Here is an 18,003-nt window from a genome sequence, read left to right on the forward strand (position 1 = left end):
GAATATTCAAAAAAAACGAATATAAAGCAATTTAGCTATTATAGTGCTATAATCTGAACTTCAGATGAGAAAAATATTACAACTATTAGACAAAGAAGATTATAGCACTATATTAGCTAAATTGCTCTATATTCGATTTTTTTTTTGAATATTCGCTATATTGCTATATATTCTTGTTTTAGAATATTACGAATATTCAAAAAAACTAAGTTATAGCAATATAGCGAATATTTGAAAAAAACGAATATAGAGCAATTTAGCTAATATAGTGCTATAATCTTCTTTGTCTAATAGTTGTAAGTTACTAAAATTCGCATTATGAAAATTTGCATATTACACGATCATTACCTTGCCGATTTTTCGAGTAAAAAAATCGTAGAATATAAAGAATATTTGAATTCTACAAAATATTCGCGAAATATTGTGAATTCGAATATGACCCCTGCCGCTCATCACTACACTTTTTTTTTTTTTAACATCTTTATTTTCCTTTTCATCATATAAATATTCCAAAGACCAGAGAAACATCACTACACTTGACTTGCACTGGAGGTTCTCAATATTGTTTTATTGTTTATTATCATTTATCCCAATTACATATTAGAGATAAAATAAAAATAATGTCACCCAAATTCTCCCTTTAATGTGGGGCCACAATGTAGGAAGGTGCACCCTGCAAGTCAAAATCATGAACATAGGGGCATCAAGCCTGTACTTTCCACAGTTCCTCTGTACTAACTCTAAATAGCAGAATACTAACATAATGTTCATTACAAAGTGAATGTATTTGCTATCATTGCTTAAACTTTCTTGAGGCTTTGATGGAGTGAAGGTTACATATATAAGCTCTATTTACTCTACGAGGCTCAGAGTCTGAGATTGTTTGCCTTTTCCTTAAAGGGATTCTGTCACCTCCCCTAACCCAAAAAACGATTTTAAAGCAGCCATGAAGCACAGCTTACCTTGATTAGGCTGTGCTCTTTTATCTTGTAATCCGTCCAGCAGTTTCAGCAAAAAACGACTTTTATTGATATGCAAATGAGTCCTGAATGTGCCCAGAGGGGCGTTTTGTTCCTCTTAGAGAGCCCAGTACCGCCCCTCTTACAGTGCCCAGCCTGCCTTCCTTGCACTGTCTAACCGCCCCCAGCCTGCCACAGCCTCTCCTCCCTCTCCTCCCCCTCCCTCACGCCGAACGAACTCTCGCACAGGCGCAGTACCCACTGAGGGCTGCGCCTGTGCGATCAGCAGGAGACTGAGGGCAGGAGCTTCATCCTCGTCACTGGGCATGCGCCGAGCCCAGTGACGTCCGATGCTCGCTCTTCCCTGCTGACTGAGGGAAGAGCGAGCATCGGACGTCACTGGGCTCGGCGCATGCCCAGTGACGAGGATGAAGCTCCTGCCCTCAGTCTCCTGCTGATCGCACAGGCGCAGCCCTCAGTGGGTACTGCGCCTGTGCGAGAGTTCGTTCGGCGTGAGGGAGAGGGAGGAGAGGCTGTGGCAGGCTGGGGGCGGTTAGACAGTGCAAGGAAGGCGGGCTGGGCACTGTAAGAGGGGCGGTACTGGGCTCTCTAAGAGGAACAAAACGCCCCTCTGGGCACATTCAGGACTCATTTGCATATCAATAAAAGTTGTTTTTTGCTGAAACTGCTGGACGGATTACAAGATAAAAGAGCACAGCCTAATCAAGGTAAGCTGTGCTTCATGGATGCTTTAAAATCGTTTTTTGGGTTAGGGGAGGTGACAGAATCCCTTTAAGACTATCTATTAGATATAAAATGCACCTAGAATTTAGAGGATGAAAAGACACATTAACAACTAGTGATGAGCGGCAGGGGTCATATTCGAATTCGTGATATTTTGCAAATATTTTGTAGAATATTTGTCATATATTCGCTAATTCGTACATTCGTTATATTCTACATTCTTTTTTTTTACTCGAAAATCTTTTTTTTAACTTGAAAATATGCAAATATTACGCGCTCAATACAGGCGCTGGTCAAAAACGAATATATAGCACTATAGAATTAGTGATGAGCTTCAGGGGTCATATTCCAATTTGTGATATTTCGCCAAAATTTTATAGAATATTAGTTATATAGTCGCGAATTTGTATATTTTTGTTATATTCTACATTCTTTTTTTTCTAAGCAAAGATCGGCAAGGTAATGATCTTGTAATATGTGAATATTATGCGCTCAATACAGGCGTGGGTCAAAAACAAATATATATCTCTATAGAATATAGTGTGTATATTCATTTTTACGAATATTCGTCATTTTTTCCATCTGAACACGCAGGGAGGAATCGTGACTTCAAGATGGAAAAAAATTATGAATATTCTAAAAAACAAATATATAGCACTATATTGAATATAGTGTCATATATTCGTTTTTAGAATATTAGTAATTTTTTTTCCATCTGTAGTCACGATTCATGACTTATGGAAAAAAATGGGGCCCGCAAGATTGCGGAGGGCCCCATTTACTTTAATGGCAGGCGAACCTGAAAAACCTACAAGTCATATTTGCAGCCACCAAATACTTACTAGAAGTGCACAAATCATCCCACAACATGGACAGTGACATACCAGAGGGGGGTCAATGGCAAAAATTCCCACAAAATATTTGTTTTTTAATCAGGGGCCATTTTTATGCGTCTTAAAGGGAAACTGTCAAAAATGTGCCCTGCTGGAGCCTAGAAAATTGTTATTTTAGACCACGCGAGTACAGGCCCCAAACATTAGGCATTCACCGGACAGAAAATATCAAGTGATTATGTGGCTGGAGGTATATTCACGGTCGATGAATATCAATTTTAATGCAGACCAGTGGACTACAGGCCCCAAAAAAATTTTATTCACCGGATAGAAAACATCAAGTGATTATGTGGCTGGAGGTATATTAGACGATCAATGGATATCAATTTTTAATGCAGGCCAGTGAAGTACAGGCCCCAAACATTATGCATTCACCAAACAGAAAACATCAAGTGATTATGTGACTGGAGGTATATTAGACTGTCAATGGATATCAATTTTACTGCAGGCCAGTGGACAACAGGCCACAAAAATTATTCATTTACCGTACAGAAAAAAACAAGTAATTATGAGGCTGGAGGTATATTAGACGGTCATTGGATATCAATTTTACTGCAGGCCAGTACAAATACATGTCAAATACGTATGTTTAACACCTTAACGCCCCAGGACGAGATGGCTCGTCCTCAAACGTCAGCACTTAGCGCTGGAGTCGTTCCTCCCCCCGTGTGCGGTCCCCCCGGTCAGCAGCAGAGATCCGGCAGTTACTGACCGCCGGATCCCTGCTGCATCCACCAGCATCGGCGATAACGCCGATGCCGGTGGATTAACCCCTCATATGCCGCGGTCAGCGCTGACCGCGGCATATGGGAGGTTTGTGCTCCCTCACGCTGTGCTGTGGCGGGGACTCGATCGTTGCCATGGCTGCCTCAAGCCATTCCGAGGCTTGGGGCCTGTTAACTACGGAAGCCTAAGAGGCCGAGCCCCCAGGCTGGGTCTCCTAGGCAACTGTTAGCGTCTTACAGTGTAAGACGCTAACAGTTCAATACAGCACAATACAGATGTATTGCTGTATTTAAACAGGGATCAGACCCTGTAATGTTGAAGTCCCATAGTGGACAAAAAATAAAGTGTAAAAAAGTTAATAAAATTAAAGTTTTACAAAAAAATTAAAAGTTCCTAGTAAAAAAAAAAAAAAAAGGCGTCATTTTCCAAAGATAAAGTAATTATTATTATTTTTTTAAATAGGGAAAAGACATATAGACATATTAGGTATCGTTGCGTCCGTATCGACCAGCTTTATAAACATATCACATGATCTAATCTCTCAGATGAACACTGTAAAAAATAAAAAATTTAAACTGTGCTAAACAAACCATTTTTGGTCACCTTACATCACAAAAAGTGTAATAGCAAGCGATCAAAAATCCATATGCTACCCAAAATAGTGCCAATCAAACCGTCATCTCATCCCGCAAAAATCATATTCTACCCAAGATAATCGCCCAAAAACTGAAAAACTATTGCTCTTAGACTATGGAAACCCTAAAACAAAATTGTTTTTGTTTAAAAAATGATATTATTGTGTAAAACTTACATAAATAAAAAAAGTATACATATTAGGTATCGCTGCATCCGTGACAACATGCTCTATAAAAATACCACATGATGTAACCTGTCAGATGAATGTTGTAAATAACAAAAAGAAAAAAACTGTGCCAAAAAAGCTATTTCTTGTTACCTTGCGACTGACCAGTTTGGTGATCTCATCAAATCACCGCAGAAGTCTGCATGCGTCGTGCATGAGCAGCCGGTGAAAAAAAAAATGCTCCCTAGAACCTGTCCTGCCGCAGAGTTCGTACAGGTAGTCGTTAACGGCACGTTTCTGCTAGAACAGCCTATCAAGCATATGCAAGGTGGAGTTCCAGCGCTTCGGGCAGTCACAAATCAGACATCTGACAGGCAAGTGGTGTTTCCGCTGAACGTCAGCAAGGCGAGCCATGGCCGTGTAAGATCTTCTAAAATGGCCAGAGATTTTCCTGGCCTGCCACAAGACGTCCTGTATCCCGGGCAATGAATCGCTGCACGCTAAGTTCAGGACGTGTTCCATGCACGGCATGTGTGTCATTTTGCCCTGTTTCAGCACGCTTAGCAGATTGGCACCGTTGTCACACACCACTTTACCAACTGTCAAATTGAGTGGAGTTAGCCACTGATCAGCCTGTGACTGCAGAGTTGAAATCAGTGCAGGATCAGTGTGTCTCTTGGCTTCCAGGCACAACAGCCGTAGCACAGCATTTGCAACGTATCACCTGGCACGTCGAATAGATTCTGGGGAGCTGGGGGGGTGCAGCGGAAGAATCGGTAACAGTGGAAAATGAGGAGTCAGCCGAGGAGGAGACGGAGGATGGAGTAGCAGTAGGAGAAGAAGAGGCAGGCCTGCATGCAATCCGTGGTGATAACACCAAATCCACACAGGTGCCATGAGTTGCATGCTTGACAGCCGTCAGAAGGTTCACCCAGTGGGCAGTAAAAGCTATGTACCTTCCCTGCCCATGTTTTGCTATACCATGTGACTTTGGTCAGATGTATCTTGGCACCGACATTGTATGCCAGAGATACATTTAATTGCCGCTGAACATGGCCATATAGCTCTTGGATGCCCTTCTGGGAGTAATATTTCCTTCTGGGGACCTTCCATTGCGATGTGCCAATGGCCAAAAATTTTATAAAGGCCTCCGAGTCCACCAGTTTATATGGCAGTAGTTGGCGGGCTAGCAGTTCCGACAAGCCGGCAGTCAGCCGTTGGGCAAGAGGGTTATCCGGCGTCATCAACTTTTTACGTTCAAACATTTGTGCCACGGAAGCCTGCCTTTTGCCAGATAAACGTGACAACGGCATGGTGGAAGGTGGAGTGGAGGACAAATGGGAGGTTTCTGACGGTGGTGCCGGCGTCCTGGGAGCGCTAGATGTGACCATGCATGGTGGAAGGCTCGCTCCAGATGCATTTGCAGTCTGATTTTTGCCTCCTGTGCGCTGTGAGTTCTGCCTGCTTCTCCTTCTCCTCCCTATCTGCTGCTCTGTCTCTCCCTGTGAACTCTCCTCCTCTTCCTCTCTTGCGGGCACCCATATGACATCCATCGACACGTCATCATCGTCAACTCCACCACCACTGACATTAGAGATCTTGGAGTAGGCAGCAACATTGGTGATCACCCTCCTTGGGCTGATCTGGGGACTGTCGTCAGACCGCTGGGTGGCGGCCTTTGCTACCTCATCTTTCTCTTCCGATGTCAAGAATGGCTGCGCATTGGTAAGGTCTGGGAATGGATGTGAAAATAATTCCTCTGACTCGAGTGAAGGGGCTATGGTGGTGGTGTCTTTGGGGTTGCACACAGCAGAGAGTGAGGAGGGCGCTGATGCAGAGGATGAGGAGGGTGCAGAAGCTGAAGGCTGAGTGAGCCACTCAACCAATTCTGATGCTTCCTTTGACGCAATCACATGCGCCTTCTCCAATTTCCCACTTAGGCTCCGACCTGGTGCACCTACCTGACTCTTACCACCCGTGCGGAATGGCCTGCCTCCTCCTTTGCCTGTCCTTTTCAAAATGACCCTGTGACAAAGACCTTATAAAATGCCAGGATTTGTGGAAGCAGGTATATTGCAGGCCTCAATCAATTTTGTGGAATCCGGTATATTAATCCCCTCTATCAGTATTTTGTGGAAACAGGTATATAGAACCCAATAATGAGTATTTGCTGGAAGCCGGTAAATCAAAATTCTTAATCAATATTTGGTGGAAGCTGGTGTATCACAGGCCTCAATAAATATTTGGTGGAAGCTGGTATATCAATCTCCTGTATCAGAATTTTGTGGAAACAAGTATATAGAACCCAATAATGAGTATTTGCTGGGAGCCGGTTAATCAAACCCCATAATCAATATTTGTGGGAAGCCTGTGTATTGCAGGCCTCAATTAATATTTTGTGAAAGCTGGTATATCAATACCCTGTATCAGTATTTTGTGGAAACAGGTATATAGAACCAAATAATGAGTATTTGCTGGAAACTGGTATATCAAACCCCTTAATCGATATTTGGTTGAAGTTGGTGTATCGCAGGCCTCAATTTATATTTGGTGGAAGCCGGTGAATCACACCCCTCAATCAATATTTTGTGGAACCCGGTGTATCACACCCCTCAATCAGTATTTTGTGGAAGCAGCTATATCGCACCCCTTAATCTGTTTTTTTTGGGGGGGGCAACCGGTATATCACACAGTTGCAATAGCGTCTGACACAGTCCCTCATTATAGCTGCGGTATCTCAGCAGAACCATACATAACTGCTGCACAATACAAATGCACTATAATATACTTTCTATGTTAGAAGGTATATTATAGATATATCGCACCCCTCTATCAGTTTTTAATTTTTGGGTCACTAGGTATATCACACCAGTTGCAATTAGTTATTCCAATAGAGTTTGTCGCTCTATCTAGCTGCGGTATCTCAGCAGAACCGCACATAACTGCTGCACAATATAAATGCACTATAATATACTTTCTTTGTTAGAAGGTATATTATAGGTATATCACATCCCTCAATCATTTTTTTTTTTTTGGGGGGGGGGGGCAACAGGTATATCAGACCAGTTGAAATTAGTTATTCCAATAGCGTTTGTCCCTCTATCTAGCTGCAGTATCGCAGCAGGACTGCACACAACTGCTGAACATTACAAATGCACTATAATATACTTTCTCCACTGAACAAAAAAATAAACACAACACTTTCGGTTTTGCTCCCATTTTGCATGAGCTGAGCTCAAAGATCTGAAACATTTTCTACATACACAAAAGACCCATTACTCTCAAATATTGTTCACAATTCTGTCTAAATCTGTGTTAGTGAGCACTTCTCCTTTGCCGAGATAATGCATCCCACCTCACTATGAATATTGCACAGGTGTGCCTTAGACTTCCCACAATAAAAGTCTACTCTGAAATGTGCAGTTTGATCACATAGCACAATGAAACAGATGCTGCACTATTTAAGGAGCGTGCAATTGGCATGCTGACTGCTGTTATGTCTACCAGAGTTGTTGCTCGTGCAATGAATGTTCATTTATCTACCATAATCCGTCTCCAAAGACGTTTCAGAGAATTTGGCAGTACATCCAACTGGCCTCACAACCGCAGACCACGTGTAACCACACCACCCCAGGACCTCCACATCCAGCATGTTCACCTCCATAATCGTCTGAGACCAGCCACCCGGACAGCTGCAGCAGCAACAATTGGTTTGCATAACCAAAGAATTTCTGCACAAACTGTCGGAAACCATCTCAGGGAAGCTCATCTGCATGCACTTCCTCCTCATCGGGGTCTGGACCTGACTGCAGTTCGTCGCCGTAAATGACTTGAGTGGGCAAATGCTCACATTCGATGGCATCTGGCACGATGGAGAGGCGTTCTGTTCACTGATGAGTTCCGGTTTTCACTCCTCAGGGCAGATGGCAGACAGCATGTGTGGTGTCATGTGGGTAAGCGGTTAGCTGACATCAACGTTGTGGATCGAATAACCCATGGTGTCGGTGGGGTTATGGTATGGTCAAGCGTATGTTATGGACAATGAACACAGGTGCATTTTATTGATGGCATTTTAAATGCACAGATATACAGTGATGAGATCCTAAGGCCCATTGTTGTGCCATTCATCCACGACTATCACCTCATGTTGCAGCATGATAATGCATGGCACCATATTACAAGTATCTGTACACAATTCCTGGAAGCTGAAAACACCTCAGTTCTTGCATGGCCAGCATACTCACTGGACATGTCACCCATTGAGCATGTTTGGGATGCTCTGGATCGGCGTATATGACAGCGTGTTCCAGTTCCTGCTAATATTCTGCAACTTTGCACAACTATTGAAGAGGAGTGGACCAACCTTCCACAGGCCACAATCAACAACCTGATCAACTCTATGCAATGGAGATGTGTTGCACTGCGTGAGGCAAATGGTGGCTACACCAGATACTGACTGGTTTTATGACCCACCATCCCCTGTAAGGCAAAACTGTGCACATTTCAGAGTGGCTTTTTATTGTGGGCAGGCTAAGGCACACCTGTGCTATATTCATGCTGTCTAATCGGCACGTTGATATGCCACACCTGTGAGGTGGGATGGATTATTTCAGCAAAGGAGAAGTGCTCACTAACACAGATTTAGACAGATTTCTAAACAATATTTTAGAGTAATGGGTCTTTTGTGCATGTAGAAAATGTTTCAGATCTTTGAGTTTAGCTCATGCAAAATGGGAGCAAAACCAAAAGTGTTGTGTTTATATTTTTGTTCAGTGTATGTTAGAAAGTATATTATAAGTATATCACACCCCTTAGTATGCCACACCTATCAAAAGCACACCTATACCAGTCCATAAAAGGACTTTTTTGGCGCTATTAGCTAGCGTTTGGTGTCCCTAACAGTCTGTCCCTGCTCCACACACAGCAACCTCTCCCTACACTGGCAAAAAAACTGAATGTAAAATGGCTGCCAGATTGGGTTTATTTATAGGGTAGGGGTGTGTCCATGTGCTGAAACGTCTCAATTGGCGGTTCTGTCCCACCTGATGGATGTGTCATGGGTCAAAGTTCGGCGCTATTCAAAAAAATATGGCACGCGCGAATATCACTATATGTTCGGCGAAATTCGAACAAGCAAAGTTCACCGCAAAACGACCACCAGGCGAACCGCAAGGCCATCTCTAGAAAGCAAGATGCAGAGAGAGGAGAAGCTGGATGTTCCTGATGACATATTCTCATTGATAGTAGATGATGTGGAAAAGGAGGAAAAGCAGATGGCAGAAGAAGGATTCCCACCTGTACGGCAGGAGAGCACTGGGGTTGGAGAATGGTCAGAGCTGATTAATATTCAGTGTTTCCTGTCAAATAACCTGCAGGAGATTGCAGGCCAGAACAGCAATAATATGGATACTGTGACCCCCACCTAACCAGCCAAACCACATACCAGCACCAGTCTCTGTTTAAAGGTGCCGCACGGCCATTAACAATGAAGGACTATGCAGTGCGGTGTTCATTATTACATGAAAGACAGCTCCGGCCAATTGGCCACATGTTTTTTTACCAGAGCATGGCTACAACTCCTCAGCAGCATGGCCACTTCTTGTGCCTGTACCCTAAGGCAGAGTGGACTGGGAATACCTGATTTATAGCGATTTGTGACAAATTAATTGGGAATTTTTGGGCTAACTGCGGCAAAGTTGCCGAATTGAATGAGCGAATCGAATCCCTCAAAGTGGAATTTGATCCAAATTTCAGGATAAATTTGATTTGCCTAGAAGCTGAAATTTCCTTGTGCGAATTGATTTAACCTGAAATAGTATAAAAAACTAAAATTTGGCAAATCAAACTTTTTAGAAATTCACTTATCTCTAGTCATCACCAATAATAGTACATGCTGCGATGGTTATGGGGACATCAACCATGTGATTATATTGCTGTACCTGTTTATTAAATACAATGGGCATCATTTACAAAGCATGTACGCTGTGCAAAAGTCATACATTTTGTGACTTTTTAAATTTTTCTGCTGTTCTCTCAAAAAATTTTGTGGAAAAACACAAGTAAGTTGAACTTAACAGAACGGGGCAGAACAACCAAGGAGCAAGACATATAAAAAAAAAAAATATTAGAAAACTGGTGTAACTGTTAACTGACATCTATGCCAGCTCCTAAATTTTAGGTGATGTTTAATAGTAATATATTGTGTACTATTCTCTGTTTACTCATGGAGGATGTTTTCCCACTATTAGCATTTATACCATACTTATAGGCAATAAATGTTAGGCCAGTGTAGGTCTGACCACTAGAATGAAAGGGATCACTACAGGTTGGGACCCATTTCCAGTCAGTTGCCAGGTCCAGTTAGGGGGTGTGGCATGAAGGGGTAACTAAGTATATGCACAGCTATTCCATAAATCTCCAAAGAAATTATGAAAACATAGTCCCGTAGTGTTACATGTAATGCATAATCAATTATCACTACTCCATTCAATACTGCCTCCTCAATAGGGTCTCAGCTGTATAGCACCCGATTGGTGAGAAATTGTAATTTCACTGTAGGCTGCAAAGCAAACAATAACAAATAATTTAAAGGGGGGGGGGGGGGGCATTTATTAAGACGTTTTACACTTCGGTCTAAATCAAACTCAGACTGGTGTCAGATGCACCACAATTATTACCAGGTGCATGTCCCTTAATAACTGTGGTACATCTGTGCAGGTCCATGTGCCATTATAGAAATATACACCAGCAAGGGAGCTAGTGTATGTTCCTGCTATAATCTATTCAAGTTTCCTGGTATAGATTAAATTAAGGACAATTTGCGGTCCCCAATGCATGGACAACATCCATGCTCTTTCTGCAGACGGATGCAGACTCATTCAACTTGAATGGGTCCGTGATCCATCCGCGCCGCAAAAAAATAGAACACTCAAGTGAATGGGTCCGCATCTGTGATGCGGTACACAAATGGCTGGGGCCTGTGTATTGCGGATCTGCTGTTTGCAGGCCGCAATACGGGCCAGACCAGCACAAGTTCATGTGCATGAGCCCTAAATGTGCTGGGCTGGCTATAATCATGTCTGCACTGCCCTATCCCATTTTGGGAGATGTGGAGAATAGGACACTAAACCCCAAAATGTCACCAAATTTTGTATAAACACTATGGTGTGAATTTATCATGAGGGTGATATTTGAAGTCAGATTTGCTTGAGTCTGGGTTAGCGTACTTTATGCCACATTTATCAAATGTCATATGTTTGATAAATTTGTCTCATCCCTAAACCTAACACATCTGTCTTGAAAAGCTACTCCAGTTTTTTTACTCCACCCTTCTCCTGGAGTGTGTTTGGGACTTTTTTTGCTGCTGTTTAAAGAAGTCTCAATAATAAATCTCACGAGTGTGGCGTGCATTTGATTTCGGCCCCCTTTGAGTCAATACTGTATTTAGCTCTGTCCTCATATTAACTCATAAGCTTTCCTAACCATGCTGAATAAAATCATCCCCACAGCATAATGCTGCCATCACCGTGTTTCATAGTGGTGATAGTGTGTTCAGGGTGATGCAGTATTAGTTTTCCACCACACAAAGCATTTTGCATTTAGGTCAAAAAGTTCAACTTTGGTCTCCTCTGACCAGAGCACTTTCTTCCACATGTCCCCTTCATGGCTTGTGGCAAACTACAATTGGGACGTCTTATGGCTTGTTTTGAAAAATTACTTTACTCTTGCCACTCTTCCATACAGGCCACATTTGTGGACTACGCGACTAATTGTTGTCCTGTCAACAGATTCTCCCACCTGAGCTGTGGATCTTTGCAGATCCTCCTGAGGGACCATGGGTCTCTTGGTTGCTTCTCTAATTAGAGCTCTCCTTGCCTGGGCTGTCAGTTTAGGTGGATGGCCATGTCTTGTTAGGTTTGCAGTTGTGCCTTACTTCTCCCATTTTCAGATGATGGATTGAACAGTGCTCCATGAGATGTTCAGCGCTTGTGATATTTTCTTTATAACCTAACTCTAGAACTTTACACTTCTCCTACTTTATCCCTGACCTGTCTGGTGTGTTTCTTGTTTTTTATTATGCTATTTGATCACCAATGTCTACTAACAAACCTCTGAGGCCTTTACAGAACAGCTGTAGTTAAACTAAGAATACACTTCACACAGGTGGACTCGATTTACTAATTAGGTGACTTCTGAAGGCAATTGGTCACACTGGATTTTTTTTAGAGGTATCAGAATACAGTGAGCTGAATACAAATGCATGCCACACTTTTTTATTAATTAACAATTTTCAAAACCATGTATCATTTTCCTTTCTCTTCACACATACTTGCTACTTTGTGTTGGTCTATCACATAAAATAAAATACACTTAAGATTGTAGGTGTGGGGTATGAATACTTTTTAAAGTCATTTTAGACATTTTGTTCTCTGGATTAAGGTGCAATGTTTTAAGTACCTTGTTCCAATAGTTGTTTGAAGAATTGTACATATTCCAGACACAAAGAATATGGTGCACATCAGCTGGCTTTTCACTGCATTGTCATGCTTCACACATAGAGGTTCTGATAGAATCAAGGGAATGGCAATAATTCCTCCAAAAGCCAAAATATAATGCTGCGAAGATTGAGAAAACAGACATTTTGAAAAGAAGCTACAAAACACAATGAATGGAATTTGTTTTGGACGAGTCTGCATGTGCATACCTTGAACCAAGTTTATGAAATGCTCCATGGTGTATGTTAAATTTGGCTCATCTATAAACCTAACACTTTTGTCTAGAAACGCTACTCCAGTTTTCCTACGGCACTCCCCTACCGGAGTAGTAAAACTGCAGTGGTAAATTAATTAAAGCGAGCCTCCAGTTAAAGACAAAAAAAAACAGAAATTAACTGGGGAACAAACATTTACCAGGTTCCCTCCTTATATTCTTTTTAGCTGCAGATCCGCTAAATTCCCAGGCTGCTCAGTCTTCTCAGGCTCAGTCTTCTGACTGACAGAAATCTGGTCTGCAGTCTCAAACTATTTATTTAGTGATTTCTGATAATACAATTTCTCCCCAGTGGTAGCCTCCAACTGTTCAGTCAGTGCTTTTTCATAAAGGAAAGCTAATTTGTAAACTGCTGTATGGGTACACTTTAGGGCTCAGAAGGGAAGGAATTTTTCTGGAATGGATCTCAGGTTCCATGTCACATTTGCAGTTCCCCTGAGGGTATGACCACATGGAGCAGTCGTGCTGTAGTCAAGAACCGTGGGACCAAGTAGCCTGCAGCTTCTTTTCATTTTAATAATGAAGACCGCATTGTATAGTTGGTTTTCATTGTCAATGGGCGCAAAGCACCTTCAATACTGTGTGGCTATTAACAATGAAGACCAACTATAAAGTGCGGTCTTCGTTAGTTAAATGTAAGGAAGATGCGTTGGCTTATTGGCCATGTGGTTCTTGACTGCAGCACAGTGCAACCTGACAAAATCATGGCTGCTGCGAGTGGCCTTACACTGAGGGCCCCCCATAATTAAAATTTTTAACGTGACTGGGGAAATGAGGCTGTCTGCTGCTTCCACCACACTCCTATAATATTCTTCTCTCTCAGTTGTTATTTGTACAAATTGGTGGCCAGTCCAAAGTCTACTGTAAATGCCGCAGTCAGTCAATTCATAATCTAGTGTAAACAATGCAATGTCAGTCAGTATAGTGTAAATGCTGCAGTCAGTCAGGATTCCGTGTGGGTATGGTGGCACAGTGTGGCAGTTCTTTGTGGGAGAAGTAGGGGCAGGGGAATTGAAAGTTGCATGACTAACGCAGGCAATGCAGAGATATGACATTTGTCAGCCCCTCTGTGTGTGAAGGGGAGACATGATGTGACTGCACTATGTGAGATGTGTAGGGTAACAGTAAGGCCCCTTTCACATAAATGAGTTTTCTGTGTGGTTGCAATGCGTGACGTGAACGCATAGCACTCGCACTGAATCCTGACCCATTCATTTCAATGGGTCTGTGTACATGAGCGTTTTTTTTTTCACGCATCAGTTCTGCGTTGAGTGAAAAACGCAGCATGTTCTATATTCTGCGTTTTTCACGCAGCCCTGGCCCATAGAAGTGAATGGGGCTTCAGTGAAAAACTCATTGCATCCGAAAGCAAGTGCAGGTGCAATGCATGTTTCACTGATGATTGCTAGGAGATGTTGTTTTGTAAACCTTACGTTTTTTATCACGCGCATGAAAAATGCATCAAAACGCATTGCACTCACGTGGAAAAAACTGAACGCAATTGCAGACAAAACTGACTGAACTTGCTAGCAAAATGGTGAGAATTTCACTGAACGCACCCTGAACGGACCTAATCCGTTACGCTGATGTAAAAGGGGCCTAACGAGCATGAGAAAACACATCCTACCAGGAGCCCCTCAGGGGGCAAAGGGAAGGCACCCCTAGGAGTTAAGAGGGGGTGGGGGGGCAGTGGCATTAGAGGCACTTAAAAACAGCATAAGAGATCTTCATGCAGGCTTTTCTGGTTGTTTGGGGGGATGGGCTGCTGCACATTTCCCACCTCTTTCCATTTACTCTTACTTTCCAGCAGCACAATTCCAAAGGGCTCACTTTTTGTGCCACTCCAGTGCCAGCAGGAGACAGCATGGGTTTATAGTGCTGCCACCTACTGGCCACAGTAATTGCAATGAGCTGGACCATGGTACGGTTACACGGACGCCAAATTATGCAGTGGGTCTGGATATGGGTATAGAAGTCTATAGTTTATGTTCGTGACGCCAAATGCAGTGTGCGCAGGGTACTGTCTCAGGGCCCCTCAAGGTGTTGCAACTCCCGTACCAGGTTAGGAATGCCAGAGTGGGGTAATGTCTCTGTGTAGTAGTAGGTATAGTGTCAACGGTGTCTCCTACCTTGGTACGGCTGGACTCCTGCATCCTGGCTCACTTGCAATAAATGAGTGTGTTGCTAGTAGGAGTAATTGAGGAACTTGGCAGCAATGAATGAGATCCAGACTTGGGATATAATTCAAACTTGTATTTACTGGACGCAGCATTAATCCACATGAGATACAGCAATAGTCTTGGGTCCCAGCAGGTATTGGCAATGTATGGCAGGGATCAATATCTCTTCTGCTTCTATCATGTGCCTGGAGCTCTCTTGCAGGATTAGTCATCTGCTTATGGCTTAGTAATATGTGGCAGGAATCTATACCTTCTGCTCTGTCTGTCTTCTGCTGTGTATGGGATTGACTAGCTGAGGAGAAATTTGGCTTATCCTGGTCTCTGGATGTTACTCACAGTTGTGCTCACAGGGAATGGTTCTTCCTGGAGTTCTGGAGATGGCTGCTTGCCTGTCACCAGCCGAGGCTGAAGGCTCATACTGGGAATGAAGATCTTTGGTCTCAGCCGAGACACGATCCTGGGTTGGGATCCCTAGAACTGGGAGTTCCTACCAGCACAGCCTTCCCCTAGCCAAGGTGGCTGGCACAGTAACTTTAACTTCCTTCTCTCCCCATGAGGCAGGACATGGGCAAGCCCACTATGCTCAAAGAGGGGAGGAGTTAACTGGAATAAACTATTCCAGTCTAGATATGCTAAACTGTTAGTAATGCCCTGGTAACGCATTGCTGCCACCTGCTGGTGTACATGGAAATTACAGCAAAGTACATTCAAACAAGGCTTTCAATGCACATTTGTGAGGAATATTAAATAAAATCACATTAAATGACAAGGCACATGTTACCAACAAATAGTAGCGGGGAAAAAGAGTTTAGTAACATAACTCTGGGATGTTACATTATTATCGCTCCTCTAAACAGGGAAGGTAAATACACGTTTTAGGGCCTACGTTGAGCTCCAGGAGAGAGTGGACTGCAGGTACAGCAATGGCTCTCTCCTCATTCAGTATTAGTTCAGCCTCCACTTGCATCTGCATGTTTCGCAGGGGCATCAACTCACAGATCTGGCAGGTGACCCTGCATTCTTCATAGAGATAAAGACCCTGGGGTGCCAGCCACAGGTGGCCCCCCTTTACTCAGGCCCTGACTGTTAGTAACATCCAAGCTCCTGCCCTGATTGAGCAAGCACAGCAACTTTACCACCTCGATCATTGCACCATATATATATACAGCACAGTGCCGCAACTCCTTTCTTGCTGTGCCAAACATGTACAATGAGGGTTATAAAATGTAGAGCTTTTTCAAGGGTACCACCTCACTTCAAACTCTTGTGGCTATTGACTGCCATGGGTGGGTGTGGCTTGGCTGTATGTGGGTCTGTTCGGGTGTACACTAATGTAAGTAGAATTTTCACTGTGGTCTAAAAAAGTGAAATATAATACAGTTGGGTAATGCCTGCTATGTATTTTTCTACTCTGTGCTGGTTTCAGCAAAACAACGATCAGCAACTAAAGCTTTAAAACGTAATCTTATGGGACTCTCACCACCGGCTTAGGCCTTGTTCACATTTCTGTTTTTCACTGACGTGTGCTGTACGCATTTTCCGCAAACAGCACACGTACCCTCTGATTTAAAAGTGTCTGTTCACATTTCAGTATTTTTTTACTGACAGTGGGTCAGTAAAAAAATCATGAGGACATGCACTATCATCTGTGATGCAGACCAAGCATGTCCATTGAAGTCTATGGGTTCGGGAAAATAACTGACACATATCCGTGTCGTGTCCGTGTTGCGTCCGTTTTTCACTGAAGACTAATAGTAAATTCTTTGGAAATTAATTTTCAGCTGATCCATGTCAGTGAATTACGGAAGACACGGATGGTAAAAACGGACACACGGACCACAAAGGATCCTTCACGGACAGCTTCACGGATGAAACACATACTTTTTTTTTATGGACTTTACACTGACCTTAGGCTCTTACTTTGTGCCCCTATGCTTTACCCTGCAGCTAGGCTTGCAACAGCTAATCACAAAAAGAATTAGTCGGTAGATGCTGCAGTGTAAATAAATATGCAGGTGCACATAGTCACAATTAAAGGGGAAACAAAGTAAAGCACAGTAGCACCGGTAAGGTAACATCCTTAAATTTTAGGTGACTACAAACAGCATAGAGATAGGTTTAGAGTTAGGTTCCCGTACTGAGGTCACCTTGCTCTTGGCATATGGGGACATATATTTTATGTTTAAAATATATTTATATATTACCTCATATTTAATTTTTTATTAGATGTGGTATTAGTTAATACATATATCATACACTGTATGGTTATAAAATGCTGCTACACCTTGCCTAATTTCCCCTTTGATCATGACTATGTGCACCTGCGTATTAGTTTTATCCTGCAGGATGTACTGACTCAGCACTAATATTTTCCGCAGCAGAAGAACTGAAATATCAAAAGTGGGGGTTTGGTACATAACAAGCAACAGCACCTAACAAATCCTATTGACTTTAATGGGATCCGTTCAGTTTTCGTTCTGGAGAATATTTCTTTTTAGCAGAGAAAAAAGTCCTGGATGCAGAACCCAACCTTTGTCAGGTCAGTGCTTCGGCTTACATTTCCTGAATTCAGTCAATAAAAGTTATCAGGGGTCATTTATAGTGATGAGTGAGCATGCTCGGCCGAACTGCGGTTCAGCTAGAGCATCACTGTGCTCGGCAGATCCTAGTGCCCGGTCGAATAATTCAGGTGCTCGAATACAATTTAATACAATGGAAGTCAATGGGAAAAACCCCTGGCACCCCCTGCTCGGAAGAGAAGAGGGTGTCTAGTTCATAAAAAAAGGTTAGAAATTGATGGAAACCCCATCAAAATGGTTTGGAAACAACATTAAGAGGATAGCTGGATGCGTCTTAGACTCCTATTATGTACAACATACAGTAGACAACCACACAAAGGCTATATGCCAAAATCCAGGTATGTACAAGCC

At 42.8% G+C, this 18,003-nt stretch overlaps 1 protein-coding gene across 3 annotated transcripts in view; it reads right to left on the reverse strand.

Moving 5' to 3' along the window:
* LOC122928036 (solute carrier family 23 member 2-like) overlaps window positions 1-18,003 on the reverse strand; it is a 368,046-nt gene that overhangs the window by 274,709 nt on the left and 75,334 nt on the right. For 2 of the 3 annotated variants that reach the window (XM_044280499.1, XM_044280500.1), the window contains exon 3: window positions 12,582-12,739. The exons of the other annotated variant lie outside the window; for it this stretch is intronic. In XM_044280499.1, coding sequence (XP_044136434.1) covers window positions 12,582-12,739 — 158 coding nt within the window. The remainder of the gene's footprint in view (window positions 1-12,581; window positions 12,740-18,003) is intronic. 3 annotated transcript variants of the gene reach the window in all.

Source organism: Bufo gargarizans, chromosome 2 (assembly GCF_014858855.1).
Source record: "Bufo gargarizans isolate SCDJY-AF-19 chromosome 2, ASM1485885v1, whole genome shotgun sequence".
In the NCBI taxonomy this organism is placed as follows: Eukaryota; Metazoa; Chordata; class Amphibia; order Anura; family Bufonidae; genus Bufo; species Bufo gargarizans.